The 25,053-nt window shown below is 33.5% G+C and overlaps 3 protein-coding genes across 3 annotated transcripts; all 3 read left to right on the top strand.

Annotated features, from left to right (window-relative positions):
* Positions 1–1,654: 1,654 nt before the first annotated feature.
* On the top strand, positions 1,655–2,673 carry LOC110104097 (protein PLANT CADMIUM RESISTANCE 2-like). Its single transcript, XM_028695840.1, has 4 exons — positions 1,655–1,802; positions 1,897–1,968; positions 2,155–2,367; positions 2,594–2,673. Exons 1-4 carry the CDS (start codon positions 1,655–1,657, stop codon positions 2,671–2,673), a joined length of 513 nt encoding a protein of 170 aa, XP_028551673.1.
* Positions 2,674–8,609: 5,936 nt separating this feature from the next.
* On the top strand, positions 8,610–9,775 carry LOC110104086 (protein PLANT CADMIUM RESISTANCE 2-like). Its single transcript, XM_020833054.2, has 4 exons — positions 8,610–8,822; positions 8,912–8,983; positions 9,103–9,315; positions 9,421–9,775. The coding sequence occupies exons 1-4, from the start codon at positions 8,675–8,677 to the stop codon at positions 9,489–9,491; spliced, it is 504 nt and encodes a 167-aa protein (XP_020688713.1). The 5' UTR covers positions 8,610–8,674; the 3' UTR covers positions 9,492–9,775.
* Positions 9,776–12,470: 2,695 nt separating this feature from the next.
* On the top strand, positions 12,471–22,008 carry LOC110104100 (CDT1-like protein a, chloroplastic). Its single transcript, XM_020833069.2, has 8 exons — positions 12,471–12,718; positions 14,399–14,702; positions 14,779–14,898; positions 14,975–15,203; positions 18,998–19,768; positions 20,298–20,499; positions 20,726–20,816; positions 21,597–22,008. The coding sequence occupies exons 2-8, from the start codon at positions 14,413–14,415 to the stop codon at positions 21,652–21,654; spliced, it is 1,761 nt and encodes a 586-aa protein (XP_020688728.1). The 5' UTR covers positions 12,471–12,718; positions 14,399–14,412; the 3' UTR covers positions 21,655–22,008.
* Positions 22,009–25,053: the final 3,045 nt, after the last annotated feature.

Raw genomic sequence — 25,053 nt, 5'->3', positions numbered from 1 at the left:
ACATTAAAACCTTCAATATAAGAAATTATCCAACGTCATAAAACGCTAAAACTTTGGTCAGATCATATACCAATTGGCATTAAAATTTATCGCATAATAATACCGCGTTAGTTCCATCATTCACCAACTAGCATGTGTACTTTATTATTAAATATATACAATTAAATAAATATTTAATATCTTTTACAAAGTAAAGCCCACAGATTATGTAATGCCAACCTCTCTTCTTAACTCCATTGAATTGGCATTTCAAAATTTTGGCATTTTTTAGCTTAGTAGTTTATGTTTCAAACATGAAAGAATTCCTAACGCAGTGATTAATTAATAAATTTTTTCATAAAATCAAGATTTGTTTTTTTCAAAGCATTTTCAGAGTACAAAGTTTAAATATGATGATGTTGAATAAGAGTTAATTTAGATTTCATTTGTGATATTTTCTTATTGTTTCTTAAATAATTTTCTAATAGAAAAAAATTATTTTACAAAAATTTTTAAGAAGCAGAAAGAGAGTCATAATGCAACCTTATATTTAGTCAAAACAATTTTTTATTATATTTTTTTTTGAATTAAAAATTTTTGTACTAAAAGAAATCTATCTCAAACGAAATAAAACGGTAAGAAATATATATAAATATATGTATATATATTTTGTACGAAACATAAACGGTAAGAAATATAATATAAATAAATTATATATATATATATATATATATAAACTGTAAAATTTCATTTAGGATTAAGACATTTATAATATAAATATATGTACACATATATTAATATATACATATATACAAAATGATCCTGTGTAAAATTTAAATTTTACAAAACACAATATATTAAGGTGTCAAAAGTTGGGCAAATTATTGGGTCAGGTGACCGAACGCAGAGATAGGTCCGGATATTAATAAAATATTATTTTAAATTTAGCGTAAGTAAAGTGCAATTAAAGCGCAAGTCAAAAAGCACAAGTAAAGCGCAGGTAAAGCGCAGGTAAAACACAACTAAAGCGCAAGTCAAAAAGCGCAAGTAAAACGCAAGGTGACGCGGCAAATTTTTATTGGATGTCCGAACTTATTTTTCGCCTCCGGTCACCTGACCCAATAATTTGCCATTTTGACATGACCTGAAAAAATTTAGGTTCGTACCAACCTGTTTGTAAAATAGGTTCAGATTCGGATTGACCAGAAAAACAGCCTCCGCTGGATGACCCACGGATCCGGACCGCTCATCCCCTGGCGGCGACGCCTTCCATCCCTAATGGTGATGCCTGGCCAGCCTTCGCCGGTTCGCCCTCCCGTGGCCAATTGACCCAGTGTCCGAAAGGTCCGGCCAAATACCTAGGTTGTTGACTTGTTGTGCAGCTACCCTAAACCCTAAAACTTTCAACGACCATGACATTTTTATCTATTTGCAACTTGTATCATCCTGGAAGCTTGCTGTGCAGCTACCACTACCACTTGGTCAACAAGATTTACACGACGATCAAGCCAAATCAACCATTTCTATATGCAGACGAAGACAGCTAATGACGCAGGTTGAGAGAATACTCCCTCCCTTGTCAATATATAATAAAGCAGCCTCATTTACTTATCAAATAGGCAGCGAAGCTCCGTTCCTCTATAAACTTTCATCATCGCCACCAGTTGTCAAATCAATGGCGGATTACAAGCCAAACGCTGTTCCTCCAATGGCCACTGGCTATCCTGCCGGCGCTCCTCCTATGCCAATGCCCGGATTTCAACCTCAAGCTCCCGCTCAATGGTCCACTGGCCTCTGCGGTTGCTTCGACGATTGCGGCAACTGTAAGCTTATAAATGATCTTTTACACCTGTGAGATTCATTAATGTTCTGTTTCCACCTTCGCAGCTAAATTAACTGATTTAATTTCCATTACAGGTTGCCTCACTTTCTGGTGCCCCTGCATCACCTTCGGTCGGATTGCAGAGATAGTTGATCGCGGCTCAACATGTAAGAGACCAACGAAGCTCTATTGATTTGCATTTTGTCATGATTTTATGAAAGATTAGGGCTTCGTTTGGGATGACTTTCTTACTGTTCTTAAAACAATTTTTAGTACAAAAAAGCTGCAGTAAGAAATTTGTCCCAAATGAAATCTAAATGAGTGTTTTAATCATTTGGTTTATAATTTTGAAGCGTGTGGGACGAGTGGAGCGTTGTACGCGTTGATCGCGGCGTTGACGGGATGCCAGTGCTTATATTCGTGTGCTTATCGTTCCAAATTGCGCGCGCTATATGGGCTGCCGGAAAGCCCCTGCTGTGATTGTCTTGTCCACTGGTGTTGTGAGACCTGCGCACTTTGCCAAGCTTATCGCGAGCTCCAAAACCGTGGATTTAACATGCCTCTAGGTATCTCTCCATCTCTCTTATTAGACTTCATTTGGGATGACTTTCTTACTGCTTCTTAAAGCATCTTTGATTTTTTTTCTACTTAAAAGCTACTTTAAGAAGCAATAAGAAAGTCGTTCCAAATGAAGCCTTACCCTGCATCTTTACTTCTTAGATCCACAGTTCCCTTGTCTTTATAAAGAGATTTAACTGGATTTTGACAGAAAGGAGGTTGGGATTTTTGCAGGATGGCATGGCAACATGGAAAGAATGCAGGGTGTTGGAATGATCCATCCACCACCTGTGCAAGGAGGAATGATGCGTTAATCAACAAAATTATGTGAGGATATGATGATACAAAATGCATCATAGAGATCATCCTCACATAATTTTTTGTTTTCAATTGAGTTTTTCATGCATTTGTGATTCCTGTTTTGTGTTGCAGTAAATTTTCACTTTTTCATATCAACAGTTTTCACTAAAATCATCTTCCATATAAGAAGTGGGCGTCAAAGAAAGAGAAAGTCTTCTTGTTGTTGTCTGTGTGAGATTAATTTCTTGTACATTGTTTTAGACTTTGTTGTTTGAATTGCTTTTGAATCACAGAGGAGATTTTGTTCCATCTCTTTTGGAAAATTTCATACTTCTTGTCTGAATTTGGAGTTATAATAATAATGAATTTTTTTTAATGAAGGGTTAATGATGAAGTTTGTTAATGATTCAATATTATCAAGCTAAGGCAGGCTTAATTAATAGTTTGTGTAGGTGTTATCTCCTTTCGATCAAAACTTTCCACTCGCTAAACTCAATTTGTGTGGCTTAAATACAAATGCAAATGATTGATAGATTATTAATGCTTCATTTTAGAACTGCTTTCTTACTGCTTCTTAAAATGACTTTTTAGTACAATTTTTTTTAAAAAAATTGCACTAGAAAGCTACTTTGAAAAATAGTAAGAAAGTCGTTCCAAATAAAATCTAATCTTCAAAAAGTATATATATATATATATATATATATATATATATATATAACTTGTAAGGAGGTATAGCACCTTAATGATTTAAGGGTGTCAAAATAGAGTTTGGTGTTGGGATTGAGCCCGACCCCAAGTTGACCTGCATCTAATGAACTTGACCTGGGTCAAAAAATTGAACCAATCCGCTTTCAACCTATTTGACCTGACCCAACCCACTAATACATTTAACTAAAAAATATATTGAAAGCTAACAAGCACATACACAACAAGTAAGAAATAACTATTAAATCAGTTTTATTTCCTCATTTAAAGTTCAATATTGTTATGTCACCAAAAATCATCTTGATTCGATGATTTGGCATGAATCTTGAGGCATATCTCAATTGGAAATTCTAAACATAAATTCAGGACCAATTGAAGTCCAATCTCAGCAACATATACTCAAATTGAGCGTCTCGACGAGACGAACCCAATGATACCAAAATTGGTCCAATCTCAGCCACATGTGATCAAATAAATAGCTTGAAGAATATTTGTAATCTTCAAAATATTAATTGAGTGATCAAATGATATCTAAATATAACATACTCATAGTAGAATCAATTGGCTAGACGAGATGAATCCAAGAAGCCAATGATTGCTTAATTCTGACACTGCTGATGAGACACTTACATGCTGAACTAATGCTCTAAGACATGTAAGGGGTTTGGACTTGGAAGGCTTGGACCTTGGGCTAGATATTAAAAAGAGTTTTAAGGCATGAATCCCAAAGCACCATTGTCGGTGAACCCATTGCCAGGCACCTGCCACCGAACTTCCACCGACCTATCTTCGCCCGATGTCCACATTGCCGCCGCTGACGCAAGACCACAGCCATGTTGTCGCTGTCGTACCTCCACCCAACCATTGCCATTGAACATTTGTCTGGTAGCTATCGTTAGGTCTTCGCCCGACTACAGTCCTTACCACCACAATCACCCGTCGACTAAGATCCCTCAGGCCATTGTCACATGACAACGATCCCTCTAACCTCAGTCAGCTAACTACGATATCTATGATCTTAATCGTCCGACTATGATCCCTCCGACCCCTATCACTTGACTATGATCTTATCGACCAAACAAAGATGCCAACATTATCTTGAGATAAGCTCTCATATCATTGAATTTTTATAACCACAATCATGTAATTTACTTTATACGATGTATATTTGCTACATTAAGTCAACACCTTCCATCGAGAAAGAGTATCATTTGTAATCAACGACAAACACTAGTAGACTCATTTTAATTAGACTAACCCCTTTAGTTTTTCTTTTCCTATCATAGGCTTTCCACATAAAAAATTTGGTGACTCGTATGATTGTTGCACTCTTATCTTATCTGTATGTGTTAGATCTTCATTCAAAGCTAAGACGTCACTCTTTATCTCTCTACTGTCACGAATGTTCTCGCATCAGGTTGGGTTCGAGCCTGACCCGAAGTTGACCTGCATTGAACGAACTCGACCCAGGAGAAAATCTTGAACTCGAACCCAATTCGTCCCCAACCAGTTTGACCCGACCAACTAATACATTTAAATAAAAAAAAGTACTGAAAGCTAACATGCACAAACAAAAGTAAGAAATAAAAATTAAAGTAGTTCTATTTCCTCACATAGGCTTCGTTTGTGACAGCTTTTGTACTGCTTTTTAGAATGACTTTCTTATAAAAATTTTTTAAATTCAAAAAAAATTTGTACAAGAAACTTGTTTTAGAAAGCATAAAGAAAACCGTCCCAAACAAAACCTTACACTTCAATATACAACAAGTTTTAAATAAAAATACCCTCATTGACAAAGCCTCTACATACGAAACATATATTCAACAAACTACAACAGAAGAGAACACAAATTATGAAATGCAATAAAAATAATAAAAACTTTCAAAGTTGCTAAACAATATGCAAATCAATCTTCAGCCTTTCTTTCAGTTTCAGCAAATGAAAATACTCTCCAGAGATAACTCCCAAAGGTTTCAAAGCTCCCAAACGGAAGCTATATCCAAACATCACTTAACAAGATTAGTAAGTGTAAAACAAGCTTTTGCTTTTTTGTTTTTAAGAAAGGAAGCCAAGGCAAAACCTAATGATTCTATGATATTCTCCATGACAGTACCAAGTTCAAGATCTTTTAAATCTCAAAGAAAAGAAAATAAAAAGTTCAGAAATTATACAAATAATATTTCAACTAAGGTTTCGTTTGGGACGGCTTTTTTACTGCTTTCTAAAACGGAGTTTTAGTACAAAATTTTTTATTTTTGTAATAAAACTCCGTTTTAGAAAGCAATAAAAAAGTCGTCCCAAACGAAGCCTAAGTCTTCATTTGGGACGGCTTCCTTACTGCTTCTTAAAACAACTTTTTAGTACAAAAAAATTAATTTTTATATTAAAAACCTGCTATTAGAAGTAGTAAGAAAGCCGTCCCAAACGAAGCCTAAGTTGATGTCTTATCTTGTTCACCATATAACTAATCTTTTATATATACCGATACTTCAACAATATCATATTTAAATGTAATTCACTATTGATCAAGAATTCTACCATTATTACGAAATGCACTTTCAAAAGCAACTGGAAACATTGAAATGCACAACACATCACAAGCCATAACAAAAACTTCAGGAGCCCTTATCTGATTACATTTCCAACACTATAAGATATCTAATTTAACTTTCTTATTTAGTTGGGCTCGTTAAGATGAATTTCAAGTTCATATTTCTTAAGCAATGAGAGTGAGTGGGAGCTAAGAAAAAGGAATTTCATTCCTTAATCTCTGAAGTGAATGACTATTATATCATGATAATCCGTTTAACAGTTTAAAATATTAGCAATTTCACAGGTCAAGATCAGGTTAATTCTGAGTTGGCAGATCGATTCTAACCCAATTCAATAATTTAATGGGCTAAAATTCTCAGATGTGCTATGGGACCATGTCTTCTACTTATTAGGTCCGGATATTGGACGTAGAGATACGTCCGGACTCCAATAAAATATTGACATGTGGAATGTACACGTGTCTGTAGAATTTTAAGTCAATAACGTCAAAAGCGTAGGTGAAGTGCAGTCAAAACACAGCCTACATGTCAAATTTTAATTGGATATATCCGGACCTATATCTAGATCCGATGTCCGGACCTAATAATTTTCCATCACCCTTCTATTGGGCAAATTCTTGCGTCCGGTGTCCGGATTCGTCCGGACACTAATCCAGACACGACACATCAGCAAAATACACCGAACCCCAATATATTTGATTGATGTGACGCATCCGGATGTCAGATGACCGGATGCAATAATTCGCCCTTCAATTGATATTCTTCCTAATAATGAACATAGGAAGACTAAAGGCTATTATAATAATGAAAAAGCCAACTACAGCATTTTCCTTCAGTGTCAAAAAGGCCTAAAACGATTTTTTTTTTTTTTTTTTTTTTGCTCATTTAATTCGTTGGACTCTTTCAAACGGAAAAGCTGGAATGTACGCGTTCGAAATTAAATACGTTTTTTTTTTTACTATATCATAAGGTAAACTTCATGCATTGAAATTTAAATCTGGTCGCTGGCATTAATTTTTTAAATATAATTATAGTACCACTTGATTTATTTAAATCTTTCGCCATTGGCCAGCAATCATGTGCATTTTATTATTAAATAAATTAATTTAATTTTACAAGCATAAAGTATATAGTGTTAGGATTTAAAAAATTAATACAAATATCATCAATACATTAAATGTATTAAATTTACATTTTTTTTAAATTGAGTAAATTTTATCAATTTTTATTATATATGATTTGATTAATAAAAAATTTCAGAATTTCTTGAAATCATATTAATTATTCTCTATGTCATCAAACAAAATGAGGATTTATTTATAGAATAATTATTTTTTCTTACATCTTAAGCAAATGTTTAGCAATGCTAAAGAAGAAAAAAATTATAAATCAATATTTCACAAAAAAATAAAATTAAATTATACTATTAATAAAACCAGTCCATACCATTTCTTAAATAACATTCTACATGTTATACAAATTTCTATTAGCTTATAATAAAGGAAATTTTGTAGCTCGTAATTTTTTTTTAAAGATGACTTATAAATTATAAAATTTAAGGCTTCAATCTGTATTTTTGAATAAATAACTTTATGCATCATTAAATAGGCCACTAAGGTTTCATTTGTGATAGTTTTTTTATTGTTTTATTTTTCAGATCATTATCATAATTTTTATTTGTCCATTGTTTAAAAAAAAATGATACTAAGAAGCTGCATGCTTTCTTCAACGACCTAATTTTTATACAATATTCACTCATATTTTATTTTATGTGGCACAACATTAATAAGCCACGCATCAATTAGCTTCAATAATCATTCTAGGGTCATCATCTTCAATGCAAAGAAATAAGGGTATCAAAAAATGACTCGATAGGCTAACTCAACCTTAGCCCGATCAGAAAAATTCAAGTTTGAGTTAACTCATTTAATAATCGGGTCAGGCTTGGGTCAAGAATTTTGACCTGTTTAATAAACGAATCGTTTGAGTTGACCCATCAGTCTTATTTTGAACTGAAATTACCTATTTATTTTTTTTATTTGTTAGTATGACTGTTTTATTTTTATCAATTAATGTAAAATATATTGTTTAAAAGTTATAAAAAAGGATTATCAGGTAAGGTTTTGGCCATTAGGTGATAGCAGATCGGATTTGGTCCAATTTTTTATCTATTTGTTAAACGGGTCAAGTTCATGTTGTCCGAATTCGAATCGAGTCAACTTCAAGTCAGATTGAATCTGACCTATTGATCTGTTTTTTTTTTTTTTAACATTTAGGCTAATTAAGACAAACTTACGCTTACAACAAATATGCAAGCTTTAAATTCAAAGCCTCTTTATTAATAATCAAAACTCCTAATCATTAGAACAAAATGAGCTGGGTTTTGACACCGCTACAAAGAAAGAATCAAAAACATTTTTAAGTTAATAAACGTGACAGCTTATAAACATTTTTAAATAAAATCAGGCTTACATTCAACTTCCAAAAAAAAATTACGACAACCCTTAATATTTTATTTATCTAATATGCAGGCGAAATCTTCCTAGCAGCTACCGCTCCATGGTCCACACGATTTACATTACTCTTATTTTGACTTAGCTTTCCATCGTGATTCAGTCAAATCAACCACATTATACAACCGAGCAGCAAGATTATATATGTAATATCCCGGCCTCATCTCCATAGCAAAGAGGCAGAAAAGCTCTCAAGCTAGATTTTGCCAGCACTCCTTTCCTTCATCTTCACCTCCAACTCGTCAATGGCGGATTACAAGCCTAACGCTGTTCCTCCAATGGCCACCGGCTATCCTTCCGGCGCTCCTCCGATCCCAATGCCCGGATTCCAATCTCAAGCTCCTGCTCAATGGTCCACCGGCCTCTGCGATTGCTTCGATGATTGCAGCACCTGTAAGCTCATAAAGACTTATTATATACTACTTTTCACCTTTGAGATCTGTCGTCTCAACTAGAATTAGCTTACTGAATTTCTATTACAGGTTGCCTCACTTTCTGGTGCCCCTGCATCACCTTCGGCCGGATTGCAGAGATAGTTGATCGCGGCTCAACATGTAAGCGACCAACGAAGCTCCATTGATTTGCATTTTGTCATGATTTTATGAAAGATTAATGATTCGTTTGAGACGAAATCTAAATGAGTGTTTTAATGATTTGGTTTATAATTTTGAAGCATGTGGGACGAGTGGGGCGTTGTACACGTTGATCGCGTTGGTGACGGGATGCCAGTGCTTATATTCGTGTTTTTATCGTTCAAAATTGCGCGCGCTATATGCTCTTCCAGAAAGCCCCTGCAATGATTGTCTTGTCCACTGCTGTTGTGAGGCCTGTGCGCTTTGCCAGGCTTATCGTGAGCTCCAGAACCGTGGATTTAACATGTCCTCAGGTATTTGCTAAATTTTCGGCAACAAGTTTTGGTCTTTGTTGTGTATATTTTGTGAAGATATTTGGCTGGATTTTGACACATAATGGGCCATGGGATTTGTTGCAGGATGGCAAGGCAACATGGAGAAAATGCAAGTGAACCAGGCGCCGCCTGTGCAAGGAGGAATGACGCGTTGATCTCCTATTTTAACTGAGTTTTCATGCCTGTGTGATTCTGATCTCTTCTTCTTTTGGCAAGTTTTCAGTTCTTATCGCCTCTTCAATCTTCTTATAATTTCCTCGCGGTTTATCTTCCAAAGTGGTGTCATTTAGAGCATGAGAAGAAAGAAGAAAATCTCGTTGCTGTTGTTGCTGCTGTTGTTGTTGTTGTTCTGTGTGTAAGATTAGTTGTTTGTAAATTGTTTTAGATTTGCTTATCGATGGTTGTTCTGTTTTATTTAGACTGTTGTAGTAGATTTGGTTCGAGCACTTTTGGGCAATTTCATTTTGGTACGCCAATTTTGGATTATGCTGAATTTTTTTCATTATCTGGCTAAAGATTAAGGTTGTTAATGATTTAGGCTTTGCTTTGAACATATTTTTGATTGCTCGCTAATTTAAAATTTTACCTTTAAAAAATGGTTTTTAGAAAAGTATTTTTTCAACTCTGCGAGAGAAAGAAGTTTTTAAAAGTAAAAAACAGAAAAAGCTTCAAAGCCTTAATATGAACTCTTTGATATTACTGTAGTTTTTTATAAAACTAACTAATTGTAAAGTTTCTATGAGAAAAATAAATTTTTTCGAAGATATCGTTAAAAATAATTTTCTTGTATAAAATTTGTTTAAAAACAATAAGAAAATATTAGTCAAATAAAATTATGCATACTGCCTGAAAAAATAAAATAATAAAAAAGTTCTCTAAAACAGAACCTAAATTCAATCTGGTTCGGTTTAAAAAAAGATTCAACTTTAATTACTTCTTATTCTTTAAAAGAAAGTCTTTTATTACCACTTTACCTTAAGCACGAGAATAATTATTTTGTGTGAACATCGGATGCTATTTGGAGACGAATTAGGACGTGTCACATCATTTTTTATTCTGTACGGTTGTTGTGTACCGGGTGACATGACGCATTCTGATTTGTCTCAAAACGATCCGATATTAGCACAGAATAATTTCTCCAAACACAAGATTCTGATTTCGAGTATTTGGTGAGTGTGAGCCGTTCAAACCGCTCATCTGGTAATTGAAATCCCATCATAGATACAGGATAACAGGAAGATCTTATTAATTTATCTTTGTAGTTTTTTTGGAGCTGTTTAGTTTCCTATGAAATATGAAGCTTGGTCAGAGTTAATTTACCTAATCTTACTTATAACAATACAGTTAATTCCTACTGAATTTCAGCCACGTGCTTCGCCTATCAGCATTGAGAAGGATTTTTGCCTTGTTAACTCAGTGGTGCCTAATGGATCTTCTAGTAATGCTATCGATGAGTCTCATGATATGGACATGTCACCTTATTTTGCAAATGCGAATGAACGGTGTCATTTATAGATGTTCCGATCTCTCTAATCTCATCTGATGCTTTGAAAGCTCATTTGTCTTTGAACATGAAGGATTCATCTTTGGATAACTCTGATTGGCTGGATCGGGATGCTTCCTCGCCTTGCGAGGCTATCAGGGAAGACTTGAATGATTCGGTGGATGATATGTATAGTTTGAATGTGTGGCGAATCATTCAAAAAGGTTTTTGGCGTACAGGTGAAAAACGAGGTAGGAAAAAAGGCAAAAGAAGGTGATTTTTCATGGTGGAACATTTGAATTGCTATCAAACAATTGGATCTAAAGAATTAGTGGTTTGTTTGGACCCAAAGAAGCTTTATGGATGGAGTTCATTTTTGAAAAAGGGGACATATAATTGATTTCCATCAAAGTGGAATTCTCAAAGTGTAGCATTTAAAATTTCAATGGATTGCTTGAGTATGGATGCTGCTTAAAATTCTTTGGCTATATGGATTAAATATGAAGTGATGTGGGACAAGTTGTTATATTATATGTATTCATATGGAGCTTTTTTTTATGATCAGATGGAATCATTTTATTTTAATTATTGGAGTTTTGTATTAGTGTTGTGTCATTTGACTTATTTGGTTTGAGCTGTTTTTTAGTTGTTATTTGTTTGTATTTCTCTTCTTTTTGGGACCTTTTTAGTTTGATGTAGCTCTTTAGAGCAATAGCTTATTTTGGTCCCTTAATTTTGTATCTTTGGTTTTTATTAACTTCATGATCATTAAGTCATAATCAACCAAAGTATTTAATGCGCATGCTACAAATTGTTCTTTTTTACATTAATTAATTGTTTTATTAAACTTAATGATTAATTAACAATGTTATTTTTATTTGTTAGCTATTTGGAAATCAACCTGAATTTGGTTGGAAGAATGAATTGTTTAAACCATTGGCTTGTTAGGCTTTTAAGCTGCCATATTTAAAATAATTAGCATTAAATTTAATTATAAATATTTTAAAACAAGATTTAACTATCAAGTTATGAAAAATGAAAACATGATCATAAACTCCTTTATATACTCAAGTATTCTAAGTTTTTTTATATAGGTTGAGGTGAAATGATTTGATCCAACAAGGGCATTTAATAGTTAATTATATTAAATTTAATTACTAACTATAAACTAATTATTAAATTAAGCTAGTTAAATTATTTAATTAATCTAATTAATTATTAATATTTTAAATTCTATTAATTAAGCTAAATTATATTTATGTCTAATTTGAATGGCAGGGCATTTAGGCTTTGAGTTTTAAATTTAATTTATATTTTAAGCACGAGTTACCTAATAATTTCAATTTTAATTATCATCAATAAATTATAATTACGAAAATAATATAATCAGAAAGTAATTTAATCATGAAATTACTTATTAATTTTTATTTTAATTATTTATAAATTAATTATTAATTTTTTTTTTAATTTTGATTATCTTTAATAACTAATTAAGTAATTATTTTAAATAAAACAATTAAAATTAAAATTAATTATCAATTAAATTTAGTAGTTATTTAATTATTAAGTATATTATATTTTGATTAATTTTAATTAAATTAGTTTAATCAATTCCTATTTAAATTTTATGCGAATGCCCAATGCCGCCGATTTCAAGAATTTCTGCTCTGTCCTTCTGTAGCCGTAGGCTTAGGGTTTTCTATTCTTCTTCTAAGTTGTTCGTTACTGTTCGACTTAGCCTGCTTCGCGCGTGAGGTGAAGTTTTGAACGAGTTGATCAAAGACTTCTTCGCCTCCTTCGACGTCGTTCCTTCCTGTCGGGTCGGAAGTCACGACAACTCCCGTTCCTTTTGTTGGATCGGAAGTAACGACGACGGGAGGGAGCTCAGTCGTTGCCAAGGTAACCATTTTCTCCCATTCGCGCACGTCTTCGGCCAAATCCCGTAAATCCGCCGAATTCCCGGATTTAGTAAATCCGGGATTTACCGCGTAAGAAGGTTGTAACGGCGGATTTATTCCGCATGAGATTTATGCCTGGTTGGGAGGATTTACGCTAAATCCTGCTCAAAACCTGCGTAAATCATGTTGCCAAACAGCCCCTTTAAATTTCTTTTTACCACATTTGCCCCATCTGCAATTTGCATCGCTCTCGCCGACTCTCTCGCCGTCAGCTTGGTCAAGAGACCATAGAGTAGCTCTTGTCGGTTCTCTCCCCTCCGCATTGACCTTTTCCCAGCCAAGCCGTGGCCCAAGCCTCATAAAGAAAGCTTACGCCTCGAGCTTTCTTTCATTGGAATTATCTTATATTGCTCAGTTTTAAACAATGATATGGATATAGTAGATTTGGTTATCTTGATCTGTTGTATAGAAGAGTGAGTATAATGGTAAGGACATAACTTCTAGTGTTAAGATTGATTGGTTAAAATTTGGGAATGCATCTAAAAAATTAAGTGATCAGAGAATATTATGAAGGCAATATTAAAATTTAATGAAGTTGTAACTATGCTAGCTGTGTTTTATGGATTTGAGTATTGACAATAAAAGAAGTCTCTATTAGCTTAGCTATGCATAACAAAATAAGAATTATAAGATGAATGCATGGCAAAATTATGAAGCATAGAGAGATTATTGGAGTAATATTAGTAGTAATACTATTGAATGTTAGATAGTAGAAAATAGACTTTGGTGGTTTATGTACTCTGCCTGAAAGATAAAAATTATGCCCATTAGGCAGCAAGACAAAATTTTCGTTAGAAGATTAAGATGGTAGAAATGGATAGGCTTAAGGCAACATGGAAGGAAGTTGTACAAAAAAAAAAAATTACTTATAATAGTTTTAACATCTCATGCAAACCTTGGCTCCAAATTTTAGGATAAATCCGTCAATGATGATGATGATTTTCTCAATTTTCTGCCAGTAACTTCTATTTAAAATGAAGTTCTAGTTTTCATATTTTTTGCTGAGAGTATGCACTCTGGTATGGGCTATTTTGATTGAAGGACTGGTTTTAAAGACCTAACAACTCTTGTGATCATTGTGTGCTATTTAAGTATTTAGTAACTTATGTTAGAGCCTGGCCTTGTTAATTTAATTATTACGTTTAGACCTTGCAGCATCAATTTGAGAAGTGACTGTTACTCATCCAATCAATTTTTAAGAATCCATGTTTGTCTATGTGACAAGAATGAAAAGTAAAGTGAGATCTAATATAAGATATTTGCCACTCCTAACATTTGGAAGATGTGACACACATGGAATGAGATCTAATATGAGATATTTGTCTCACCATCAAATAGTTTTATGCCCTTACCACCAAAGCTTTAATAAAGATATAGATAATTGGATGCTAAAACATATTTCTAAGGCTTCATTTGGAACAGCTTTTTTGTTACTTTATATACTGCTTTTTACCACAAAAGTTTCTAATTTAAGAAGTTTTTGTACTAGAAAGCCAATTTAGAAAGCAGTAAAGAAGTTGTCCCAAACGAAGTCTAAGTTTTCGGCAAAAGTGAAGAAAGAAAGAAATGATTCTGAAAAATTCCTCATATGAATTTTCTTTCTTTGTCCTTTTTCTATTAGCAATCGGACAGCTGATGGAGCATGAAAAAAGTAAAGAGAAGCAAACTCCAATTGAATTTAGGCGCAGAAAGATAATTCCTGGTGTGGAAAAAAGTACAAATGTTTCTCTAGCAGCAATAAAGAATGTAGAAGCTGTTGTGGACGAAGGTTCTGGAAATAAAATTGCATCTCCCACTCCCGAAAAATCTGATCGGAAGCTGACTAGTAAAGGAAAACAACTTAATGATAATTCTCCAAGTCAAGACATCCTATCAGAAACACATATTCCTGAAATAACATTGAAATCCACAGAACTTCCAGAAAAGTATGTTTGTGAAACCTGTCACCCTCATCTCCTATATATTACCTTCAATTTCCTAACTTTTAGCCTTTCATTCCAGGTTGAAGACATTGGCCGACCTTTTTGATCGAATGTGTTCCTCTGTTAGATTGTTGGGTTTGAGGAAGAGGTTGCCAACTTTTCGGGACATTTGCACTCAAGTGGAGATATTGACTAAAAGGTGCAGGAATAACATAGTTCACATTTGATTAAAAATATAGTTGACCTTGAAACTGATTTTGTCCTGTCCTTTTTAGGAAGTTCTCATACGCCCATCTTGCGCAGATGAAATATGTATTTCCTGATGCTATTCAGATAGAGAAGGTACTTGTACACGATGAGAGAACTTTATGTATGAAACCAGACTTGAAAGTCAGAATTTTATTCGATATCATGGGATGCCCATCATATCCTGGACAGACTGTATCTATGGCTTTATGCCGTGCCTTTCGTGTGAGATTGTTGGAGCAGTTCAATGCCAATCAAGTATGTGCTCTATTTTCCATTTCTGAATTAATGAACTACAATATTGAACTTCTGTTTAATTCTTTAAAACTTGGAATATTTTTGTATTTGCAACCTTTGTCACTACCTCTCATCCATTTGGAATTTTTAATAAGCCCTGGTTATTTTTAGATTTTAGGAAATATATTATTTACTGCCTAAGAACTTCTGATGCAACAGAGGGAATATTCTAAAAGAATAAAGACATTGTTGGATGGATAGGTTTATGTGTCATCAGTTCATGAATAGAAGTTCAAAGACATGTCCTCAATATCTTATTGGTGCTCGAAACTTGTCCGTGGGGACTTTGAGGTGTTGAGCTTCTTAACTATTATTTATTCCTTACGCTATATTATATGGGGTTTAGTTATTTTTAGTAGTATTTACAAAGTGGGAGATATTAAGGTAACGATATCTCCTCGTTTATTATGCATCCAACATTTTTTATAATAAACAGTGTTTTTATGTAATTCAGTATCCTAAAGTAGCTTATTTACATATAACACTACTAAATTTTTAATAATACTTACACGCCTCTCAGAATTTTCAATCTTTTCAGAAATAACACCGTGGTTAATAGAAGAGAAATATATATCTATTTTGAACTTTAACTACATTCACTCCTTCGCTGCCTCTTTCCTTCACTCTTACCTTAGGATACCTCTATGCTTCTCTTTGTTTTGCGGGGTTGGATGATCTCATTAACCTTGTGCATAGACAAAAAGGCCTTACCTACTGTTGAATAGGGTCACAATGGCTGCATTCGCTTGTTTGCAGGGCTGATGAAAATGAGGAATGAATGCTAAGTAATTATAATTAGATTATGAGTTTACCAAGCTGAACACCGAGATATATATATATATATATATATTTTTTTTTTTGAAGAGATGAATATTAGTAATAATGTAATATAAACATTATTAATAGAAATATTGGGTTTATTGTTCATAGTGATCGTGAAATAGTTGTAGATATTATTAGTAGAATTCATGTGAATGGTTGAAATGGAGGAATGCATTGGGCTTGTTTTGTGATAGAAAAGTCCCCCTAACTAAAGGAAAAATTTTATAAGATAGTGGTGAGACCTGCAATATTTTATGATGTAGAATGCTGGCCATTCAAAGAGAAACATAATATTAAGTTAAGTGTTGCAAAGATGAGGATGCTCAGGTGGATGAGTGACTTTGCTCTTAGAGATGTGATTCGAAACGGGCATATGCGTGAAAAGGTTGGAGTAGCTGCAATGGAAGATAAGTGATGTGAAACATACATTTTTTTTTTTTTAAAGTGATGTGAAACATACATGCGACAAGAGTTGCTTAGGTTTTATCAATAAATATTGAACATGAACTTTGCTAGTTAAAAACTTATGTTTCACTCAAGTCAAATTCGTAGAATTTTCATTAAGAGATTAAGTGATGACAAAAGTTACAAGTAGGTTAGCGAGACAATCACAATAACTATGAAAACAAAATAATAATGTTAATAGCAAGTAAACAAGAATCCACTACGTAACATCAGGATATAGTCACTAAGAGTTCCTTCTCACTCAATCACTCTTAGGCGTTAGCGGATGAAGACGAAGCATATGAGGAAAGAGACTACCACTAGGAAGATGGTATCGAAGACCTTCGTTGATGGAGAGGTAGCTGGGGTTGGAGAAGGGGTGGATCTCCAAATGAGAAGCCAAGGCGTCTTGGGTTTTTGAAGATCAATCGTCTCCACTAAGCAGTAGAGGATACGGTTGACGTAGTCTTCCACCGATTCGTCGTACTTCCAGTCAGGCTCGTAGAAGGGCAGCGGAGAATGTCGATTTCTCCTAGGGCGTTGTAAGCGAGTCCGTGATCAACCTCAGGACCAAACAAGGGTTTCACAAGAGGGGAGGCACAAGAGGAGGGGCGGCCAAGGGTGGGGAAAAGAGAAGGGCGGATTGAATGAGAGGACTTAGGTTAGGTTGAAGAGAGGAGGGAAGTTTTAATCTAAATCTAAAATTAATTTTAGATTTTAAGTAGAATTGGAGGGAATTAATTTTGAAATTGAATTCAAAATTAAAGAGGGAGAGGCCTCATTAGGAAGCAAAGGGGAAAATCCCCATGCATGGGGCCGGCGGCATTAAGAGGGAGAGGGGAAAGGATTGTGGGGGAGTTAAGCACTTTCCAAACAAGTTAAGGCCAATTAGGAGGGAAAATAATGATTCCTCTCTAAATTAAATTAGATTGGATTCAAATTTGAAAACTTTCCTTGCTTAGAATTTTATAAATATGAAAAGTTTTTGAATTTCAAAATTTTCTAATTCCTTCCTTTATTGTCAGAGCCAATTTAGGGAGTCATTATGATGATTAAAATCATCATAATGATTTGAGATGTGAGTGGGGCCAGCGATCAAGAGGGAAGAAGCGGGCTTTGCGTTGGGTTGAGGTGGTCAAGAGCTAGGCCGGCGGGTGGGGGTGTGGAAGTGGAATTAGGTGGGGTTCAAGGGGGTATTTTGGAAGGATGACGAGAAGTCGGTGGGTGATAATCAAAGATAGAATAGAAAACGTAAAAGAAGACCACGAGCCACGGACTCTTCTAGTGACTGTTGGGTATTGCGTTTTCTCACACGTTGGGCTCTCCCTTCTCTCTAGTGCACTCACTGGAAGAAGAAGAAGACAAAACGAAAATTCATTTAATCATTCATCAATCTATTACAACACATAGGACCACTATATATAGGTCTCTAACTTGAAAAGGAAAAGTACAAACTTGCCTTATGGGCAACAATAACAAAATATTTTCCCATAGGGGTAAAATCGGAAAACAACAAAAACTAAATAAAACATAATGCATACAACAAAACTAAATAAAACATAATGCATCAAAAGTAGAGACGTTGAATCATAGCTGTCAATCTACGATTCCGTCGTTGGTACACGTGTCTGAATCTCTGAACGATGTCCTCATCAATAAGATTTGAGAGAGTCGCCTTAGATGGATTGGTTACGTAAAACAGTAGCCTTCTGATGACCCGGTTTGGAGAGTAACAACAACAACAACAACATCAAGCCTTTATCCCACTACGTGGGGTCGGCTACATGAATCCTTTTTCTCCATTGTGTCCTATTAAAAGTCAAATACTCGTTTAAATCTAATAAAGAAAGGTCATTCCTAATATTTTCTAACCAAGTCTTTTTAGGTCTACCCCTACCTTTCTTAACATAAGTCAAATCTAATACCTCTAGTCTCCTAACCGGGTCATCAGAAGGCCGTCGTTTTATGTATTAAATTTGGCTTATGTTAAGAAAGTTAGAGGTAGACATAAAAAGAATTGGTTAGAAAATATTAGAAATGACATTTATTTAATAAATCTAAATGAGAATTTGACTCTTAACAAGACACAATAGAGAAAAAAGATTCGTGTAGATAACTCCATGTAGTGGGGTAAAGGCTTGATGTTGTTGTTGTCATATTAGTAATATTAAACATTTCATGGTGTTCTAAGTAAATCAGCTAGTCTTTTTGCTGTATATTTAAATATCCAAAAACTAAAATGAGGTAGTTTCGGATCCATATAGATGGCTCATATTGAGAGTTCTTTAACAGATCCTATCATGTCAATATATGTACATGGGTAAATTTTTTTTTTTCATGTTTTTACATTTTATTTAAGTAATGGTGCTAGGTTAGACACCTTTTTTAATTAAAAAATTTCCTTTAATTTTGGTGCCTGTATTTATTTTATGTTCCAAAGTAATTTCCTCTTATTGCTACACTTTATGTAAATTTTCTGTGGAGAGCAGGATGCTGAAATTCCTGAGGCTGTTCTTCCAGAGCCATTCAATCAAAGGAATGACATCGAATATCTGGATTCTTTGCCAGTAAAACCAGTCAGTGAATTTCCTCGGCAGGCATCAGTGGAACTTGATTCCTTTTCAGTTGCCTCTCATTTTTCTTCATCATTTCGTAAGCATTTTTGTCAGAAGGAAACTGTCCCAGAAGCTGAAAGAACTAAAGTTCTTGCCTCTGCCTCACTGTCTGCAATTGCTGATGATGATGCATGCAAGTCTAGCGAGAACGTTTATATAACCTCTCGTAAAGATAGTATAACTTTACTTTCTGCCATTATATCTCCGTCTGAAGCCATTTACATTCCAAGTCCTGATAATTTAGTGGAGAGGACACCTGAAAAAGGTTCTTCGACTGCATATAACATAGTATCTGAACTTATTGATACTGAAAGTACTTGTATTGTACCCCAGTCAAGTCAGAATACTCCAGCAAATGTTAGTAAGATCGCAAGTGATGCAATTTCAGAAACACCTGCTTTGCAAACTCCCAAAAGACCCATGCCGACACCCATTGAAATCTTGGTCAGTACAAATGAAAAGTCAGTTAACAAACCCAAGTCAACACCTTCAGTACGTCGTACTTTAATGTACTCTCCGCAGAAGATGGACTTGAGCAAATCAAAGCTTGACTTTGACACTGCAGAACTACCTCAAATTCATGAACATTATTCCAATGAATCCCTGTCCATTAAAACAATCATAAGTGAACAAGAAACAAAACTGGTACGTCTCCTGATCCAATGTGTTGTCCTTAAAATGAATGTTTTGAAACCAAAGCTATGTTGTTTGAGCATTTAGAAAAGTCATTCAATTCTTCTATCTTTAAACCTTTCTATGAAAATGCATTGAATAACTTCTCGATCATTTTTTTGTCCTACTGTCACATATTTATTGAAATTCAAGTTGATCCTAAATCCTAGTTGTTATCATCATCTTTTGCCTTATCCAAACTATTTTGACACGGCTATCTTATTTAACATGTTATACAAAATTAGGGGTTTATTATTTTGGGAGAACTAGTATTGTATATTGAAACATGTTTCAATTTTCATGCATTCAAAGAATATGCAATTGGGTACCTCATTAATATATTTTTGGACGAGCATTACAACTTTGTGTGATTCGGTGTCTGGGAAGCAATCCTTGACTGTGGGCTTTTGTAAGCTTTTATTGCTTGAAATACTACACAATAAATTCTGCCCCATTTGTTTAATTGTTGTCTTGTATGCACTAATTTTCGTTTCATGTACAGACTTGTGATGCAACTGCTAGAATAAATGAGGCTCAAAAGCTGATCCAACCAAACTCTGAGAAGCGTAAAGCTATACTTGATTGCTTGCCAGCCATGTTTGACACAATCCACCATATTTGTCTATCTGCTGACTGTTCTTTGATTACAAAGCGGGAGCTTGTGCACAAAATAATTTCAAATAATTTGGATATTGAAGAGACGAGTAATACCTATTGCCAACGACCCCATGAAGGCTTTGTTTAGGACTGTTTTCTTGCTGCTTCTTAAAGCGGCTTTTTAGTATAAAAATTTTAATTTTTGTACTAAAAATCAGCTTTGAGAAACAGGAAGAAAGCCGTCCCAAATGCAGCCTTAATCCAATTCTTTGTTAGTTGTATGATTTCTCTTTAAAGATGTGTTTTTTTTTTAATTCATCATTTGGATGGCAGGTGAAGTGGAAGAGCAATTGGGCCTGTTGGAAGAGTTGGTTCCAGATTGGATGTGTAAGAAGAGCACATGTAATGGAGAGTTCCTTTACAGGTAAGTACCTATTAATCTCTCTAGTTGAGATTATTTTAGTATTTTAATACAAATAAGGGTCTTTGAAACACAATATACTAATAATATTAGCCACCTACCCACTTTCCTGTACCCACCCAGATGATTTTTTGCCTATTACTTCCCAAGTATTAACAGATTTTTTTTTTTTTTTGGAAGCCTTTAATATTATCTTATACTCCGCTTGGAGCAACTGAATGCTTAACCTTGGATTATATGTTTGCGCTTATTTTCTATTCAAATTGTGTCTGGAAGTGCTGCACACCTGTGGGAATTGAATTATTGAAGGGGGATTTGAAGTAATCTGTATAATACACATTTTACAATTTTTTACTTTTCATAGTAATTGGGGGAAAATATCGTTTGATGCTTCCCTTATAAAAGCCTTCGCTCATTCCCCATTTTTTTTCCCATTTAGATGGCCTGTTTGTTATAATTTAGGGTACATAGGAGCCGTATCTCAAATCTTCATTATTTACATATCTAACTTCCAACGAAAAAAAAGAAAAAAAAAATCATATACTATCAAATATAATTGCTTTGAGAATTTGGTGAGAGTGAAGTATAGATAGAGTTTTTATTGTGCTCTTCGTGATTTTTTCTTTTGGGGACATTTAGGCCAATTAAGACAGATTCATACACACATCGCATACACAAAACTCAAATTCAAAACCTCATAGTTGGTAACCTAAACTCTCAACCAAAAGACCAATGTGAAGTTGTCCTGTTAAATTTACTCTGGATTTTCTTTGTTATTTGCAGTATCAAACGTTTGCCTGATCCAGATTCTGTTCGTACTAGACTTTCAGAAGCTGTGTGAAAAAAAAAAACTTAATTATGCTGGTAATTCGCTTCACTCGTCTTCCAATTTGGTCAATAAAATCTTGAAGAGACTTCAGTGCTTGTATGTACCAATTTGCTCTTCCAATTTGGTCAATACTGCATATTGTAATCCTGTTCGACTTTCAATAGACTAGGGATTCACTTGATTTGCATTTGGCAAGCTAAACTTTTGTTCCTAGGAATGATATATTAACTTTTTTTTCCTCTGCACATTGATTGATTTTGTGGTAAAGCTGGTTTTTTATGTCGACTGAAGTCATTTTCATGATAATCAGAGGTGGACCAGTGAGTAAGTTGCTTTTATTATAATCTAGAAGTCTGAGTTACGAAAGTAATTTCTCTGTAATGCAAGGGTAGGACTAGATTTGCCAAAGCTTTCTTAGTGTTATTTGTTATTTGAGTGAATATTGATATTGAATACTTATATTTCGACTTACCTCTCAATTGAACTATTTAGAGCATTATACTCTCCATTGTATAAGTTGATGATGAAATATTGTAGCGAAATTTTTTGCTCTGAAGCTGGTTGTTGAGAAAACTTAATATCATGGTCAATATATGTGATTTAGGGTGTTTTGGGATGCTGAGAATTCACCTAAAGTTGCAATGTAAAGCTCAAATCAATGATTAGAAATTTTTTGGCTTCATTTAGGATACTTTTTTATTGGTTACTAAAGTAGCTTTCTAATACAAATTTTTAACTCAAAAAAATTTGAGTTAAAAAGTTGCTTTAGAAAGTAATAATAAAGTTATCTCAAACAAAGTCTTAGGCTTCGTTTGGGATGGATTTCTCACTGCTTCTTAAAGTCGTTTTTTAGTAAAAATTTTAAATTTTTTTTACTAGAAAGTTTTTTTAAGAAGTAGCAAGAAAATCGTCCCAAATGAAGTCTTAATTAGTGTCACATTTGAAATATTTTGTTTCATTGCAAACACTGAACAAAGACTGGAAACAATTTGGTCAGGTCTGATTTTTCTACTCCAATCTCTTTCTCTTTGCAATGCTGGGTGAGATCTCATTTATGGACATTTTCATGCTCCACATTTATAGAAAACCATATGCATTGGATCGATGCACTTTCTTGTTTTCAGCAATTCCTTGAGGTCATAATATCACTAGATAGTAGATACAATTCTACAACCTTCTCTTCCATTAAGCTTCTCCCTAATTCGCTTCATAATCAAAGTAATATTAGGGGTATGTTTGGGCAAGCTTTCACATAATTTCTTTTTACTTATTATTATATTTTCATATGGCTACTGTTATCGAGAAATTTTTATGATTGGAATTAGATTTGCTAGTGAATGATAAATTTTAAAGAATTACAGAATTTTTTCAAAAAGAAATTATTTATAATTCCTACAATAGATTAACAGTTAAAAAAAAAAAAACTTTTTTCCTCAAAAACTTAATAGTTGAACCAAATGGATCCTAAGGGTCTATTTTGGGTAGCTTTTTTATTGTTTATTTTATTTTTTTAAATTGATCTCATATTTTTATTTAGCTTATTTTTTATTGTTTTTCTATAATTTAGTGGTGAAAAGTTATTTCTTACACTTAGGTTTGTTTATTTGTTATAATTGCAAGAAATAATATCTGATAATATATAGAATATTCATTGTAAATTTCATAAAAGTTATCTTTCAGAATAATTTCACAATCACTTTTATAAAAGATTATAATCATTCTAAGGTTTTATTTTGGGATAGTTTTCTTAGGCTTTGTTTGTTTGAGCGTTTTTATGCCTTTTTCGTTTTCAAAAATGGAGGAATTTTTTTTTTTTTTTTGTTTGGTTCGTCAAATCACGTTCCCAATAACTCCTTTTTTTTCATTTTTCTGTAGTTTTGAGAAAGCTTTTTATTAGTTTAGAAAACTTAATGTTTTTTAAAAAAAGCACTAAAAAAACAAATGAAGCCTTTATGTTTTATAAAACAACTTTTTAGTATAAAAAATTTTGTACTAAAAAATTGCTTTAGAAATCAATAAGAAAGCTGTTCCAAATGAAGCTTAAGTAAATCTTAAGTATTTATGGTTTTGTTTGAGCCAAATTTTTTTTTTAAATATTTTTTTTTAGAAAAAAAATACTGAGAAAGAAAAATTTTGAATTCAGAACAAAATTTTGCCGCATGGTTCAAGTTGAAGGTATTTTCAGTACCTCAGAATTTATTCCATTCTATGCACGCATTGCTGCAAAATAATTCATTATTTTTGGCGACCAGGAAGAGAATTATATATAATGCATGCATGATTCTGCTTCAGTTGTTCTCAAGTGGGAGAATCACAGCAGTCTATAATTAACGTAATTATCTTAACAATTATGCATTATTATTGCATTTAAGCATCCGATAACGTCTGATTGATTCACCAAAGGGAATAAACAAATAGTCTGTTAATTTGGTTATATCTCTATTTGAGCCAACCTAACCTTTGGTTCATTAAAATTTATTCAAGCTCAAACCGACAAATTGTATGATATTAAAAAAAAAAATTCATTTGAATGTAATACATGACAAAGTTGTTTTTTTTAAAAATCCAAAATTAAGTTAAAATTTATTAATTTTTTTTAGATTTTTGAGTTAATTAAAGATAAACTCACTCACAAATCAAATACATAAACTTCGAACTCAAGATCTCTTGACGGATCAAGATGAGTTGCACATTAAAATTTATTTCAAATTAATCCAAATATCATGAGATTGCTAATTTTAAATTTGTATTTTAATACAACATGATTTAATTTGTTTTTCTAAAAAAAAAATTTTGTTAGTATTTAACTATTTCATCCTTCACATCAAATTTTTTTTTATTTAAATAATAATATAATTATAATCGATTATTTGTATGTATTTCTTTTATTTTATAAATATATTGATTTCATGTATCTCAGTTCTCATTTGATTCAAATGAAAAAAAATTAAGCAGTTCTTATGCTGCCTGCCCACACATTTTTATCGTGTTGGCGAACGGAAAGCTCTCTCTTCGCATTCTCTCACTCTCTTTCTCCCTCTTCTCGAATTATGTATTAGAATACTGAATACCAATTCCTTCAATCATGGCAGGAGATGCCATTCTGCATATTTATAATTAATAATAGCCATCTTCTCAGTCATCATACCCCCATCCAACGGCTATTATTGTTCATCAAGACTCTGATATAGCAATTCATCCAAAATAATATCTCCCCATGCTTGATTATTGTAGAATTGATAAGCATTGGATTATCTTTACTTTTTCTCCGTATATCTTTTCTTTGAGAATTAGCAAGTAGAGATTTCAAAGTTCTTAAAGGTGGCCGGACGTCATGGTGGTTTCACAGACTAAAGCCTCCTTTAATGGAAGCTTCTTTCCTACATTCAGTTCAAGAAGGATGGAAACAAG

Source organism: Dendrobium catenatum, unplaced genomic scaffold, assembly GCF_001605985.2.
Source record: "Dendrobium catenatum unplaced genomic scaffold, ASM160598v2 fragScaff_scaffold_692, whole genome shotgun sequence".
Taxonomy (NCBI): Eukaryota; Viridiplantae; Streptophyta; class Magnoliopsida; order Asparagales; family Orchidaceae; genus Dendrobium; species Dendrobium catenatum.
Note: the sequence above shows the minus strand (reverse complement) of the source record. Positions and strands in the feature narration are given on the sequence as shown.